Genomic DNA, 15952 nt, shown 5'->3' on the forward strand with positions numbered 1-15952 from the left:
TTAACGCGCCATTGGGCAATTAAGAGGATCTGACTCTGCTTTCAAATCTCTTTGGCTCGTATGTTGAGCTTACAGCGTTGAATACCAGTGAGTTTCGGTCTACAGACCTTTCACAATTCCCTGGTAAATTCCAGGTATACCTATGTTAAAATCGAAAATAAATAGAGAACTGATCCCTTGTAAGTGATACGTTTATGATCTATTCAGAACCATGTTGATAGTTAGCAGTACTGCATACCGACCTACAGGCAATTTTTTGCTCCAAATTAATTAATTCAATGAAAGCTATTTTGTCAATTTAAATGATTTCTGTGATTTGAAATGTTTCCTTTCAATTTTTACCTTCATTTCACGTGTGAACTCTAAAAACACTTAATTATGAAACAAAACAATTAAGAACTTATACTCCGCTACAGCAAAAAACGGTCAAGAAAAAAAAGTCAATGATATTTATTAAAATCATAAATTCAGAGCAATTATACTTCGACCATCTCTTTATACAAAAACCATATCGTAAATATTTGAAAATTTACTGAGGCAAGACTCCCAAGTGACCGAATTGTGCATGCGCAAATACTTATTTGTCATCGAGTGCGAATATCTTGCGCAAGGTGATACTCGAGCGCCACGATACAATTAACCCTGTTTATATTTTCTCTCTCTTGAACTCTTGAACGCTTCTTAGTCCCCGCAAGTAGTTCACAGAGTGCAAGACGGGGTGGATAAATAAATAGAGGCAGAATGAAAAGCAATATTAATAGTAGCTGATCGACCCTTGACTGAATTATTGTTATAAGCATTTTATGCATTTTAACGCATTTTATTGAACACACGTCGTCATTAAGTTTGCGATTTTTTGTAAGGTGCTAGCGGGGTGCAATAATAAAGAGGGTGAAGTGAACGGAGAGAAAGAGGAACGTCGAAGTGCTAGGCATGGTGGGCGAGGAGAGAAAGCCTCTAGATGAGATGTAGAGGAGACAGGTTTCCATGGAGCTAGTACTAAGGGGGGAGGGAATGAAGCAATATTAAGAGAGCAAAATTTATAGAAAGAATCAAAGGGAACATTCTTTAGTGTGGATTGTAGAGGTAATCCTAATTTGAGGATTGAGGACGGATGGGGTAATTTAAAAAATGCATCATACAAATCACCTTAACCAAAATTATATAGTTAAAAGTAATAATATTGGGATAGATTACCACATAAGTTTCTTTAATACACCATTCCGACAAAATTTAACTTACAACAGTTTATTAAGCTCGTGTCAAACTCGCATTTCAAGTAATTTTTGTGCGATGCTTCTGCTTAGTAGGCTCTGTGAAACTCCATCATCACCAAAGCACTCTGCTAGTCTATGGGCTCTTCTTGTTTCATTCATGACGAGGTCACAGATTAGGCACTTAATATTTTGTTTGCCTTTCATCTTTTTCTAGGACCCCAAAACCCTATGCTAAGGTGACTCATAAATATCTCTTCTGAGACTTGAAAGACGGTCCTAGTAGTTCTGTGTATCAGGCGATGAAGGCTTCATCGCTCGATGATACGACCTACAATGGCCGCGAAATCTTGAATGACAACGTGTAATACGCAGCCGCATCCGAATGTCGCCGACAGCAATGAATCTCGCTGCAAAAGTCTACGTTCCAAAAATATATATTCACTGAATATTATTCAGCCAAACGAACGCCGTTGTTAAATATCTTCAGACGCCGAAAGTAGGCCTTAGTGTGAATTGTAGAGGTATTTTTAATTTTAGGATTTGGAATTCTAAGGGTAATTATAAAATGCACCATACACACCCACTTTCACTGATATAATATAGTTTTTGTTCTGTTATTTGGGAAGCAAGATAACCAGTGACGGGAGAAGCAAGAAAGAAATTATCAGCAGAATAGCCCAGGCGAAGAGAGCATTCCACCAAAAGAGAGACCTGCTTACAGCGGGAAACTTAAATATGGAAGTAAAGAAATAATTTATAAGAACCAACATCTGGAGTATGCTCCTATACGGAAGTGAGGCATGGACAATGACCGCAGCGGAGAAAGCAAGGATAGAGGTCTTTGAAATGTGGTGCTACAGAAGAATGATGAAAATCAAATGGATCGACCGAGTTAGTAACGAGGAAGTCCTAAGAAGGGTAGGAGAGAAGAGAAGCCTCATGAAAACCTTAATAAGAAGACGGAACAACCTTATAGGCCACATCTTGAGACATGATGGCCTGATGAAGACAATCGTCGAAGGACAAGTGGAAGGCAAGAATGGAAAAGGTAGACCCCGAACAAAATATATGGAACAAGCAAAGAGAGATGTGAAAGAGAAGAAATACGTAGGTGTGAAAAGATTAGCTGATAGGAGAACTGAGTGGAGAGCTGCGTCAAACCAATCCTAGGATTGTTGACCAGTGATGATGATGAATATAGTTTTCAAAAATAGTGGGCTAGTTTCTTTAATTATACCTCTCACTCAGACAAACGGTCACTTACAACGGTTGTTTAACAATGCTTTGCTTGTATCGATGTCGCATGTCAAAGAATTTTGGTGCCATGCTTCTGCTTACTAGGCTCAGTGAGATTCTACATCAACAAGGCACTCTAAGCTCCTCTTTTTTCATTCATCACGAGGTCACAGATTCGGCGCTTAAAATTTTGTTTGCCTTTAATTTTTTTCTCGGACCCCAAAACCCTATTCTAAGGTGACTTATAAATAGCTCTTCTGAGACGTGAAAGACGGCCCTAGTAGTTCTGTGTATAAATGGTCCATTTTGCACCGACTTCTGGAGTGGCAACAATATATATATTCATGCAAACGAACGCTCTTGTTGTGAAATATCTTCAGTCGCCGAAAGGTTTAAAAAAATGGAACAAACCTTTATTTATGGGGAGCAAAAGAGAAAAAAAAAATAGTTTTAGGTGTGGAATTAAAAGAGTCGGTTAATTTTTCCGCTCCGCTCAATTCATCTCGAGGAAGTAGGCACGAAGCATCTCTCCGAAATAGCATTTAATTGGGACCTCGACTAAAATGAGCCCGGAGGAAAAAAATAAAAGGAATGAATGGGCCGAGTGGAAGTTGCCTTGGCGTTAAAATACGGGCACGCTTTTGCCAGTATTTATTCTCGGGACTAATCCGCTGAGATTTACAGTGAAATAGGTCAATTTATTCCGTTTTCGAGGGTAATCTCAATTGAGGAAAAAGTTACCTCAAAGCTTTCAGATTCGTCGGAAGCGCAAGCAAGTTTTGGGATCTCGAATAAAATGTAATTATGCGTTCACTCGTTCTGTTAGGCGTGTGTGTTGCTTGTCTTCCGAGTGGTTTGTGTGTGATTCGAAAACATATTTTTACTCGATTAACTGTGCGTCAGAAATGTATTTTTTGTGTCTCTTTTGCGGGTGATATGTGTGCAATACTGATTTGAGTGGAGTGAAGAGGAATTCTAACAATTTAATAATGGATTGAAGGCATTTTTTTATCCCTTTGAACCATATTGGTACACGTTTTTGTATTGATGATTTCTGTTAGTCGTGATAACGCTTTTAGCGAAAAAATCTCGTCTCAGCTCAAATGAAACTATTGCGATGTTAAAAATTAATCAAATTGTATTACTCTTTCCTGTATCGGTTTTCATTTTTTCCCCTACAGTCTGTTAAAGCAAAGCAATCCCACTCCACTTACATCTGTGATCATTTGATCTACCTTGATTTTGACTCAAGCTATTAACTGAAAATTTTAAAGCCTTACACTTGACACTTTGACGGGACTGCATTTATTTTCTCCTAGTCCAACATTAGTTTGTGTTAATCACTCATTCGTATATATACCTTTTGGTTTGCCTTGCATATTGTTTTAAAGGGATTTTATGCGGAATAACTCCGTTACTTGATGAGACTTTACAACTCACCGATGAGCTTGCCTCACGGCTTAAAAGGTCAAAGATGATGTTTTTTCGCAATGATTACTATTTATTTACCTCAATTTAACTTAAGAACTGTCGGTGAATGAGTTAAATCTCCTTATTGTTTGGTGTTCCACCTGATGGTCAGTCACGTTCATCATGACTGTCTTAATCCCTCTCTCTCGCGAGCATTGAGTAGTGATATCATAGTAGGTGCGTTTGAACCAAAACCCTATTGAAAAATGACACCAACATAAACCACTTGACGGTATTAGGGAACCACAGCCACACCAGAGAAATTGAGGACTCTAGAATGCAATGGGTGCAGGTGAAATTTTCATAATTTTGGGGGTAAGTTCAGATAATGGTTGGCGAGGTACTCAATACTGTTGTGGCTAAGGGATAAAATTGAATGACTGATAAGCTTACTGTGTCGATACAATAGTCGTTTTAATGAGGTTTGTCAGTAAAGCAACCAAGTATTTTATATTATACCTGTGATGGATCAGGCACTTCCGCCAAGTGATTGTCGAAACTTTATTATTCGTAATAATGGGTTACTTAAGTAAAAAAGGCCTAAGAATTTACTGTGCTTGATAGCCTTAGAAGAATGAGCTGTAGTAATTGAATTTGGAAGTCAATCTTTCTTATTATTTCTCTTGCTGAGTGAAAATAATGTATTGATAGGAAATATACCTTTTTCTTGCAATTCATTGGTATGTGTTCAGGATAGGTATATACGTATTACTTTCCTGCATTCTTTATGTTGAATTTTTTAAAGAGCTGAGCTTTCTCCTTCATCGTATCACTTTGATTGAATTACTTTCAAATGATGAAAATTACATATCCTCTTCCACCGCTTCTCCTGAAAAAGAGATACCGTAGCAAAGACGTCGCATCTTTTTTGCTACGCCCATTTAGTTGATTGATTGCTCGTTGGAGTTCATTGTGTGCATATTTTTTGGTACAATATTGTGAATCCATCAGTTCTAAAGCATACAGTTTTGTATCTTCCTTAGCGTAGCAAAGAATTACAGGTACATTATACTGTCCATCAATTTTCTAAAATACTAAAGGAATATTTTGATTCTCACGAGAAGAAATTTACATTTTTTCACGCGATTTATACCTTGCTTTGGCTTCTTCTCGTTGCTTTTTTGTTAAATGCAGTTGGTTCCATTAAAATGACTATGAACCAGTTTTTCCTGTGGCTCTTAATGCATTCACTTAAGTGAGCCATGAAATCCGATCCGTTTCAGCTGATTGAATGATTGCGCTTTACGATTAAAAGATAATTCATCATACATATTCATCAGAATTCCTCTTTTTTAGGGTAGTCTTCATGTGGTCCCTTAGTGATACATCAAGCAGGAATCAATTCGTGTGCGGTTGATTGGCTAATTAGTAATTACCTTTTACCCTACCAGGCATGTATGGAGGAGGGGGTTTTGACATGACCACCTAGATACTCCTGAGTATCTAGGTGGTCATAGTTGGGAGCCTTCCGACCTCCTGCAATAATTTTCCTTGTGGCAACTACCCGCGATACCTATGCTGAGAAGACCAATACCTTAGGAGCGCCTATTCTCTGACGCTTCATTTACCGAAATTCAGAAAGATTTCACTTTGTAGAATTTTAGTTTTTCCCGACGTACGGTCTGAAGGAATAATTCTCGGGTTCCCTACATTCGGGCGTGGTTATGGTTAATTGGTCCCAATTGGGAAAAACCCGAGAATTATTCCTTCAAAGATTTCACTTTGTCCACATTCAACGTTGCATTCAAATTTCATCGCTAAGCAAGCGAAATATATAGACGATTCAATGGAAAGTATGGTTTTCCGATGCATGTGAATTGAAAACAAAATATCACTTAAGGCAACCCGCATACCACCCAAGCTTTTATTTTTTTTTCGAGATAGAAAATTTCTTCCGCCGTGCCTGTAGCCCAACAGTGCGGCCTATCCACCCACGACATCGTTATAAACTGTTATGTTTGGGAAAGTCCTCACCAACGAGTAGGGATCTTTCTTTAAAACTCAGTACTATTCCACAAACTTTTATTTTAACAGTCTACTAGTTTCGACGTTTATACCGTCATGATAATGACTTGTAGTGATAATGACATGATAGTGAATTGTAGTCTTAATAATGACGGTATAAACGTTGAAACTGGTAGACTGTTAAAATAAAATTTTGTGGACTAGTACTGAGTTTTGTTTCACCATGAACATTTCATCGTTCCACCAAGTAACGCCCGAATCAGTTGATTTTATCTTTCTTTAAACTTCAATTTGAATAGCATATCCAATTTCCACCGCTTACATGGCACTCTTTACATGCCTTCCTTTTTTATACACTCACTCACTCCTTTTGCCGCTCCAAGTCGATTTTTGGCCTCGCCAACAAGTTGTCTCCAGACTCCAGACGCCATGTCAACCTCTCCCACAAGTCTTCTCATGTTTTCAACCACTTGGTCATTCCATCTTAGTCTTGGTCTTCCCAGTGGGCGCCTTCCTTCCGGCTGACCTCTTCTTATAATTTCATCCTCCTCTCTTTTTCTTACATGACCATGACCAACCAAATTCTTCTACTTCTTATCACAGCTACAATATTTGGTCTTCTGCACAGGTTCCTTTGTTCTCTGTTTTTCAATAACCTCCATACCCCTTCCTCAAATGTTGGCCAATATATCCTTCTCAATATTTTATTAACAAATGTTTTAAATTTGTCGTGAAATTGACTTTTCTAGACTCTCACAATCCAAAAATTCTTTACTGCGCAATGCCTCTCCACGCTATTCTTATCACCGCATCCTCTTCCCTTTTTCTTACATGACCAAGATACCTAATTTTCATAATTATGATCACAGCCACAGTATCTAATTATCTGGTTCCTGATTTCTCCGTTTTTTTCAGTATTCTCCATACCTGTTCTTCAAACGTTACCCCGCATAAGGTTATCAAAATCTTTATCGAATGTTATTTACTTACCCTTGAGCAGGAAGAGCAAATCAACTATTTAGACAGCAAATTAGAGGAAAACGGATACAGTAGTAAGGAAATCAGGGAGCGAATTGCATTAGCTAAGAAGGCGTTCACGGAGCTTCTGAGAGGATCGTTATGTAAGAATTTAAAGAAAAGTTCAGTGAAGAGTATGATCTGGAGTGTAGCTCTTTGCGGTGCGGAAACGTGGACAATGAGGAAAGACGACGATAGAAGATTGGAGGCATTCGCGATGTAGATATGGAGAAGAATGGAGAAAGTGAAATGGATAGAGAGGAGGAGAAACGACGAAGTGCTTGACTTAGTGTGTGAGGAGAGATGGACAGGAGGTATGGATGGAACGAATACTCAGCGGGGGATGTTGAAAACGGTGTTAGAGGGTAGAATGTTAGGTAAACGAGGGAGGGGAAGGAAGATAATAGGATTTTTAGATAGATTGAAAGGGAGTAGGCCTTACAATGAATTGAAGAAGGCAGTGCTGGAAGGAAAGGAAGGCTCCCAGATTACTTCTTTAACACTCCATGGAAACTTACCTTAATCGGTAGAATACTATAATAATAATTTAATTATCGTAGAATTTGCTATTTTTGTGTATTAGACTCTCCCACTCCTAAAATTCTCTCTACTGCCCAATGCCGTAATCTTTGGCGGGGATCGCAGAATCAGGTGACCTGGGTGGTCGGGCGGGGTTGATAGACTCCCAGCGCGGCGGTGGCGTCAACACGGAATTACTTAAACGTGTCAAGGTGTGTGTCTCACAGCGTGCTGACGGGTTCCGTCGTCGGTTGCCATAGCAGCACCACCCCAGTTTCTCCCCATCCGCAGGGGGGATGTACGCTGGGCGGGGATGAGAGAGATGAAGATGGATGGACCAAGCAAGACTACCAACTGCACCGACGCCTATTCCCTCCGCCTCTTGTGAGTCTTTCCACCCGCCTCCCGTTGCCAAAATCGCTGGCAACACTTCCACTTCCTCTGGAACGATAAGTGCAATGGATGCATTCAACGTCCACCTTGTATTGTTTTTCTTCTACTATAAACTATTTATTTATTTATTTACATACCGCCGAAAGCAGCTCTATACGGCCTTTTAAATCGGGGTTATTAATATGTTAACAGTTTAACGTGCACAAACAACCATGCCCTAGATAGGCGTAACTTGACCAGGCGGGAGTCGTACCCGCGACCTCCTGTTTGGCAGGCGAGGACTTCACCCCGCCGCCACCGAGGCCGGCGATAATAATACAATGCTCAATCTTAATCTAAATGCATACATCACGCTGCAAAAGGCCGTAATAATTTCAACTTGCCGCATCACGAGAATATTTCTAGAATTAACTCTTAACATAAAAAACTCCGTGAAGACTGAATAAAATGAAATGAAAAGATAATTATAATAATTAAAACAATAAAAATAATAATAATAAACATTTATTATCGTGGAATCGTTGGCCCTTTGGACATTGATAAATGAACAACTAAAAAAATACAACTCAAAGATCCTGATTTTATCGGTGCATAGTATAGAGTGAACGAAAAGGTGTTCATATAATTGCTTAATTTATTGTAGTCCAAAAATTACATACAACAAAAAATTTCACTTTTCATTTCAACATGCTGGAATTAATCAAATTTAAAACTTTTCTTTTAAATCCTGTGGGATTTACAAGCTTTCACATCATCAGGCAGTGAAAACCATCTGCGGGAAATATCCGAACGATCTATGATACATCTCTATGCGATGATGTGGGATTAATAGATTGAAAATGTAAGTTATTGTAGAACGTGGTTGTGCCTTCCTTTTAAAGACAAATTTGTTGGACAAATAAGTATTGCTGATAACGGTTTTCAGTCGTTATAAATTATTATTGTTAAAGCTATTCTAACGTTTGTGGTCGATTTAAAAGGATTGCCACCCACCCACCCATACACAGACTGAACGTCCCTCTTCAATTCCCCGTAAAGCATTTTCTCGCTCATTGTGTGTATAAATTCTATTCTCTTCCTCCCATTTCTATTATCTTCCCCTCTAGCCCGTCCTAACACCTCCACCCTTGGTACGCGCTCTACCCGAGCCCTCTTCCTTCTCCGTATCTCATCCATATCTTTCCTCTCCTCGCCCACGATGTTTAGGACTTCCTTTTCCTTCTTCCCATTCGTCAACTTCACCTTCCGCAATGCGCACCGCATATCCAGATCTAGAAAGCCTCCATTCTTTTTTATGTACACACTTTTCTTAACTTGCTTCGTCTGTTTCATCAATGCAATCTTGTTTTGGATTTTTAATTCTTTTACCATTGTTGGATTGGCTGGAAATTTTGCAAAATGGTTGTTTTTGACGACAGTAGGGTACCTCAGTATTCAGTAATTCGACGTTTGAAATGTTTTTCAATATTACTACATTTAATTGACTAAAATTCCGTATAGAAAAAAAGTTTTAAATTTTCTCCATAGATAGTTATAATTTCTCTGCAAGAAATGTCGGCTCTGGTTTGGTCAATTACATGATTCACCACTTAAAAAATGTTCTCCCGCCAACGCTTTATTGTTTGATAAAAAGTCGCTTTTTCACTTTTTTAGTTAACTGAATTTTATACTGTTTTTGAAAAAAGTCTTTTTTATCATTATTTTATTTTTATTTCTTGCTATTTCCATTGCGCCCTCGCATCTGCTCCGTAAAGCGCTCCTCACCGTATTTAAAGATTCACCGCCCTTTTCTTAACAATGTTCCATAACAATTCCCTCTTCAGCTCCTTCCCATGCACTAAAGCATCATTTGTTTAACGCAATTATCTTCCTTGTGTCCTTACTTTTAGTTATTTAAAACACCGACTTATTTTTTACTCAAAGAAAATGCCATAATTATTTATCTAATTAATAATAGGGTCTTCCGCTCTAACCCTAACCTTATCAATTATTAATACAATTGATAATATCCTAGTAGGTAGAGCGCTTCTTATCGAGGGGTTTCAGGTTCAAATCCCGAGTTAAATCTTCGGACGCTTCTAAACAAAATTCTCTCAGTATGAGGTGGCCCACGGAAAGGAAATGGCCATCTTACACTGAATGTGGAAAAAGGTTCACACGCCTGTGGCTTAGTTCGAGGTGACCTCTATCCTCACCTATCCAAACCAGCCTTGGGGTTGAAACACGGAGTGATAAATTAAAATCACCCGTAATTTACAATGCATAAATACAGTAAAGAATAATCATATCTCGTAATCATCTAATTCTGTAACTTTTTTTGGAAAATTGAGTGGGATAGCAGTGTGGAATGCAGAAGTGGAGTTGTAAAATGGGAATTCACGGTTGACTTCTTTTTATAAAATAAAGTAAAACAGAAGAAAAGTTTTTTCCGGAAAGTTGAACAAGGGCCTTTTTCACTGCAGTAAATGGCCTTAAAAGTCCATTGAGTGACCCATGTATCATCAAGGCTCTTAAAAAAATGCTTTGTATTTTTGCAATTCTTAGTAAATACATTGAATAAGTATTCATATGAAAAATACACTATGTCTCTAGATCAGTGTCAAATGAATGCGCTGGGATGAGAGATACAGCGGAGCGCCCACGGTGATAGGACTGGAGCAACAAATGAATCAACGACTTTCCACGCCTCATTTCGTGAAATGGTTAATAACTTCAGGTACCTCCAATAGCTGTAAGAGTAGACGTTGGATAAAGGAACGGGAATAAATCGAGCTTATTTTATTTAATTCATAAGATTAAGTTTTACAATATATCAAGAGAACGATTCCATTACTGGTAATATTTTAACGCTTGCAATTTTCTGCTTCACAAACAACTTCATTTTCCCAAGTTTATGAAATCTATAACTTTACTTCTGGGTTTTTTGGGATTAACCTAATTTTCTCTAATCCATATACTATCAAACTCACTTCTAACCACTGACTTATATAAATGTTTGGGGTGAACGAGACGATATACGACAAAAAGTCATATCATTAAATTTTCCATCTATTTTTGATCAAGCTACGGTTAGACATAACCGAAAAAACGAGCCGTAAAAACAAACGGAGACAAAATTGGTAAAAACTGCCAGAGTGTCCAGATATTGCCGCAGGGCTTTTCCAGGTGAGTATAGAGGGGCACAGCCCCCCCCCCCCCCTAATGAGTGAAAGCGAGTCGTGAAAATAAAAATCAAGAGAGTGAATATTCCCACGTTTATTACGACGCGGATAATTACTTGTTACGTACTTCTTTTTGAACTCGATATTGATGATTGTTCCACTTAATTTTGGCGTTAGCTGAGAATGAGTTGAATATAGTGTATCGCACTCCATCTTTACCTACCAAACGATATGTTTTCCCACGTCCAACGAGTAATTAAATGCATTAGGACCGTCAAGCCCGACAGATTGGAACACTCAGAGCGGCACCTTGCCCATCGAAAGCCTCAATGAACGTCTCGCATTACACCCGTAGGGCCTTGCACAGCCGTGCGAATCATTAGCATATCTGCTCATGAAAGCGGTACGAGGACAGGAGTCGAAGCCATGACAGTTTTTCGTTGAGCAACCTAATTTATGTGCTCGTATGGTGCTTCACTCCAGGTGATATGCCAAACGTTTAAATTCTGATTGATTTGAAATGCTTCAGGCTGGGAGTATCGTAAAAATAGCATATTTCATCTCAACGTTAGTTGCGAAACTTTATCAGCAATTTTTTTATTCTTTAACGGTTAAATTGAAATATTTATACTGAACTATCGGCATTTAATTGATATTCTACAGGCTGAACCATACCTTCGAGTTAATTTAAAGTGATCGATCGCCGAGGTTGTGCCTTGCCAGCGAACATGCCACTCTATTGGCACAATGCCCGTATTTATTTCTGCGAATGAACACCGAGTCAGAGTAAACAGATATTCTCGACTGTTTGACTGGGATGATTTAGTGAATGGATATATAATCGATGACGATTCACGCCCTCTTTTTCACGGAAATCAGCTTTTTCTACGAATCAAATATGATGAACAAAGGAATTCTTCCCGTCATGAATCAGATTTTTGTCATTGAATTATCAATTAGCATTTTATTGTTATTTTCTAGCTGGTGTCCTAACAAGGTGACTTAGGAGGTTAAATTCAAGTATAGTAATGTTTGGGCCTTTAGGTAATGATGGAGATAAACCCTTCGTTGGCATCAGCATGCCATAGCGAAATGCGGCAAGATGACCAAGGCTTAACATCCCATCTGACGGAGTGCTGTACTTAAGGTACCCTCCTTAAAGTTTTCAAGCAGGGATTCGGCATTCTCGGTAAACTCTCTAGCACCGCTGGGATCTAGCCGCCATACCAATCCGATTCCCTCCTGATTGATCCGTAAGCCTGAATTACTACATCAGGATCTCTTTGGGCATTTAGAGTACGACAGAAATGATGGCACATACTGATGCACCGTTTTCCGGCTGTAGCTCCTTAAGGCCGTTTTACACGGTACGCGGAATTCCGCAATCTGACGTACGTGCGAAGGCGCAATCAAAATTGCGTCGTGTAAAGCGGTGAATTGCTAGAACACATGCGAGAATGCGTGGATGCGAGACGGCAAAATAGCGCCTGTTCTAATTTCGTTCATGTATTCGCGCAATTCAACGCCATTTTAGAAATTAATGCAGCTCTAACCTGCGCAATTCTGTGCCCCGTATAAAACGGCCTTTAGAAAGGTTCATAAACATCGTGATCCTGTACTGAAAGTTTGATTTCGGCTTTAACTGGAAACCCTCAACCACGACGAAAATTAACGAAATGATCAGTAATTCGAACGCAACATGGAGCCGTGAGTCAATCCAATTATGCTCATCTGTGCGATTATTAAGTGGTTCCGCGTGCACCGCGAATTCTGGGCATTCTCTGAAAAATCTCTCCCATCTCCGGGATCTGAACCTGGACCCATCGGGTTGGAAGCTAAAAGTTAGCCACCACACCAACCCGATCTCCGGTAGAATTCCAATACAGACCCTTGTATCCGGCTTTCTTTCCTCTTACCCTGGTTGTTGCTATCATCCCGATCCTGCGAGTCCCACAGGGTACCCTCCCGAGACCCCTTGGAGTGTACAAGAGCATTGTGCGGGTAATGCCGGACGACCCGGCTCGAAAAAAAAATCTTTTTGCATGGCTGAGCGTCGGTTAAAATCGATTGCGCCTGCCCGTCCTCCCTCCCCTATCGCCCTTCTCCAAACCCACATCGAAACGATTTGAACAAAAAAATGGAAGAAAGAAGTAAGGGGTGAGCATTTACCCCCTCTGTCCGTGCGCGTCTTGCATTGTTTGAACGCCGCCGGGGCGGATACGAGTGTACATTTTTTTTCCTCGAAACTTCGATTCTTATATCTATTTTTTTTCCGCCATCACTAAAGCTGTCTCCTTCTCTCCTTCTCATATATCCTACCCTATTCCCGCCCTGACCCTTCCCCTTCCTTCCATCTGAGGCGACGGATATCCTCCCCTATTCACCCTGGAGCATTCATTTCGAGGCATTCAGCAAAGTGGGGTCCCCTTACTACCTTTCTGATTCGGAGATGGGCTCAGGGTTCTCCCTTCAAGAATAGCTGGTTCGCATTACGCTGGCGACAAATTTGTGTTTATTGATGCTTTTTCCGCGATGTGCATAAAAACTGAAGTCATCTGAAGAGTGGCATGTTAGCGGTGGAAGTTGGATATACTCTTCAAATTGGAGTTTAAAGAAAGACCCCTGCCAGTTAGTGAAGACTCTCCGACGAGTGGAAAAGTACAGGTGGCGAAAGTGAATCCAATATGTAACTTGATAATACGACTTATATCCCAAGAACCGACACTGTCAGTTTTTCATTTGCACGAAATACAGTCATCTATTTATAGTCCCTTATCTGCATGATGCCGTTTTGAAAAACCACATTGATGAAAGATAAATTCACTTAGTATTTCATCATGTCTTATTATTTTCATTCATTCCGATTTCTTTTCATGATTTTGTAATAAATGCAATAATTAATGGACTGTGATTGTGAGTAGAGCTGCTCGAGGCCTTTTTAAAAAATCACAATTATGAAGGATTTACCAAGTACACTATCTTGTTTAATAATTTACAATCATTTCAATCGATTTTCGTGAATTTGAAATTAATGCAAATGACTGGTCTAAAGTCGGTTTAATATCACCAGGTATTCATCGTTTTCACTTAGAACCACAGAATTGTTTGATGATTGATTAAAATTCTAAAAAAAAGCATGAGGATGTAGTCATTTCTCTCATTTTTCCGGTTTAATCTATTAACTTTGAGTACCTACACGATTGAGCGACTTCATTTCAAAACCACGCTAATGAAATCCATGGAAAATGAAAATCTGTAACCTTTCATTTTAATGCTAAAGAGATCCCTTCAATCTGAAACCGGCACTTATATGTAGCCTTTAAATTCTGGAAGCACCTTAAGATTTTGTTTTTTTTTCAAATGATGTACTTTTGCCTAAAGACGATTTGAAAAAGACGAAGTGGATTTTGGAAAGAAATATCTCGAAATACAAGGAGCTACAATATCTAGAAATACAAGATATGTTATTCGAGAATTTAGGACCGGGGTCGTTCCAGCCACGAAGACTTTAGGTAAATTTTTGTCGGCGGAAATATACGGAATGCCCAATATTTACGTCTGATTTATAGGAGATTATTATCCTCCTATCAAGGAAAGGACACTAACGCTGGCCGGTGAATTTGCTATTTATCCCTCGATCGTTGCGTCATAAATGTATTGATTGAATTAAGTTTTTCTTTTGACGAGGAGGTTACTTGTCTACTGTTATCATGACGTACTGAAAATTGGACATTTGCTGATTATCTAAATTATGTTTGTCACAATTTCGAAGGATCTAATTGTAAGAAATAACAGGTTTTTAGTGCAAACACCTTCAGAATTTTTTGGGAAAACGGGTACTCAGTGCACCCCTTCCAAACTACCCTATACCGAAGAATATTTTTCTGGCTATGGTCTTATTTATTTTCAATAAGTAGGAATTTATCGCTATTTTCATTCGGGGAACACATCTCCCAATGGTAGCCCCAAATAATGAAAATATCTTTGCTTTGGTTTGCATTGGGACTTCCTTATAATTTCTATGTTCTTGTAAACGTAAATCCTGGTTTTCTCTCTTACCTTATTTACGTTTCATTACTTCGTTCACCGACTCCGTGACTCATTTGTGGGCCTGAAAAAATTCGTTTATATACTGATTCCTAATGTATAATAGCTTAAATTAATTTTTATACGATCACTATCCAACAACATATGTTATTTTTATATATTATGTTAATATACATGTTTAATTCTCGAAGGCTTTGAATGTGCCTGTGGCTCTTGTAAATTATTATTCCATAGTTATCTATCCTATCAGATTCTTCCTTTTTGATGATGCGTTGTCGTCGTTTAAAATTGGCTCGATTCGTTACATTTTTTTATTCTAACTCGGTATTTTTTTGTCGGGAAGAACTTTTACGAAATTGCTGCTTGACATTGTAATTCATGCTTAGTGGTTGCATTTATGAACATTCTTAATTCTCCTATCAATTATATATCCTTGTTGTTAATTAGCATAGGACTATCAAAAGGTTAAATTGTAATAGCTCCATGTGGAGTTTTTGGTACGATTTTAATTTTTAGGGGCTTTTGTATTTTAATTCAAGCCAGTGACTAATCTCGGATGTCAATACAAATGCTTACTAGGCGGAGAGATAAAAACCAGAACCCAGTTCTCGTGGTATTTGTCCGATTCGCAACTGCTTGACGGTATTTTTATTAGGTTTACTGTGCTCGATGATAACGTACTACGTCAAAACCGGGATCTTAAAAATAAATCAATGTGGAATTTCATTGCTATTTCTTTTTAATCACATTTGCGCCATTTCATGAGGTACCCATTGTGTTAAGTTCCACATTCCATCCGAATTACACGCATTCGACGTAATTGTAAATGGAATGCAGTGAATTCCAACCTGGTATTAAGCAAATTCATGTTTTAGTAGAAAAATGCATAATTGTTGGAATGGATACCATCGCAACAATAATTCACCT

General features: G+C 38.8%; 1 protein-coding gene across 1 annotated transcript in view; it reads right to left on the reverse strand.

Moving 5' to 3' along the window:
- Positions 1-7512: 7512 nt before the first annotated feature.
- LOC124159695 (piggyBac transposable element-derived protein 4-like) overlaps positions 7513-15952 on the reverse strand; it is a 45063-nt gene continuing 36623 nt past the window's right edge. Inside the window, exon 4 of the mRNA XM_046535605.1 lies at positions 7513-7865. Within this exon, the coding sequence (XP_046391561.1) occupies positions 7513-7865 (353 nt within the window). The remainder of the gene's footprint in view (positions 7866-15952) is intronic.

This window comes from Ischnura elegans, chromosome 5 (genome assembly GCF_921293095.1).
Source record: "Ischnura elegans chromosome 5, ioIscEleg1.1, whole genome shotgun sequence".
NCBI classification, from domain to species: domain Eukaryota; kingdom Metazoa; phylum Arthropoda; class Insecta; order Odonata; family Coenagrionidae; genus Ischnura; species Ischnura elegans.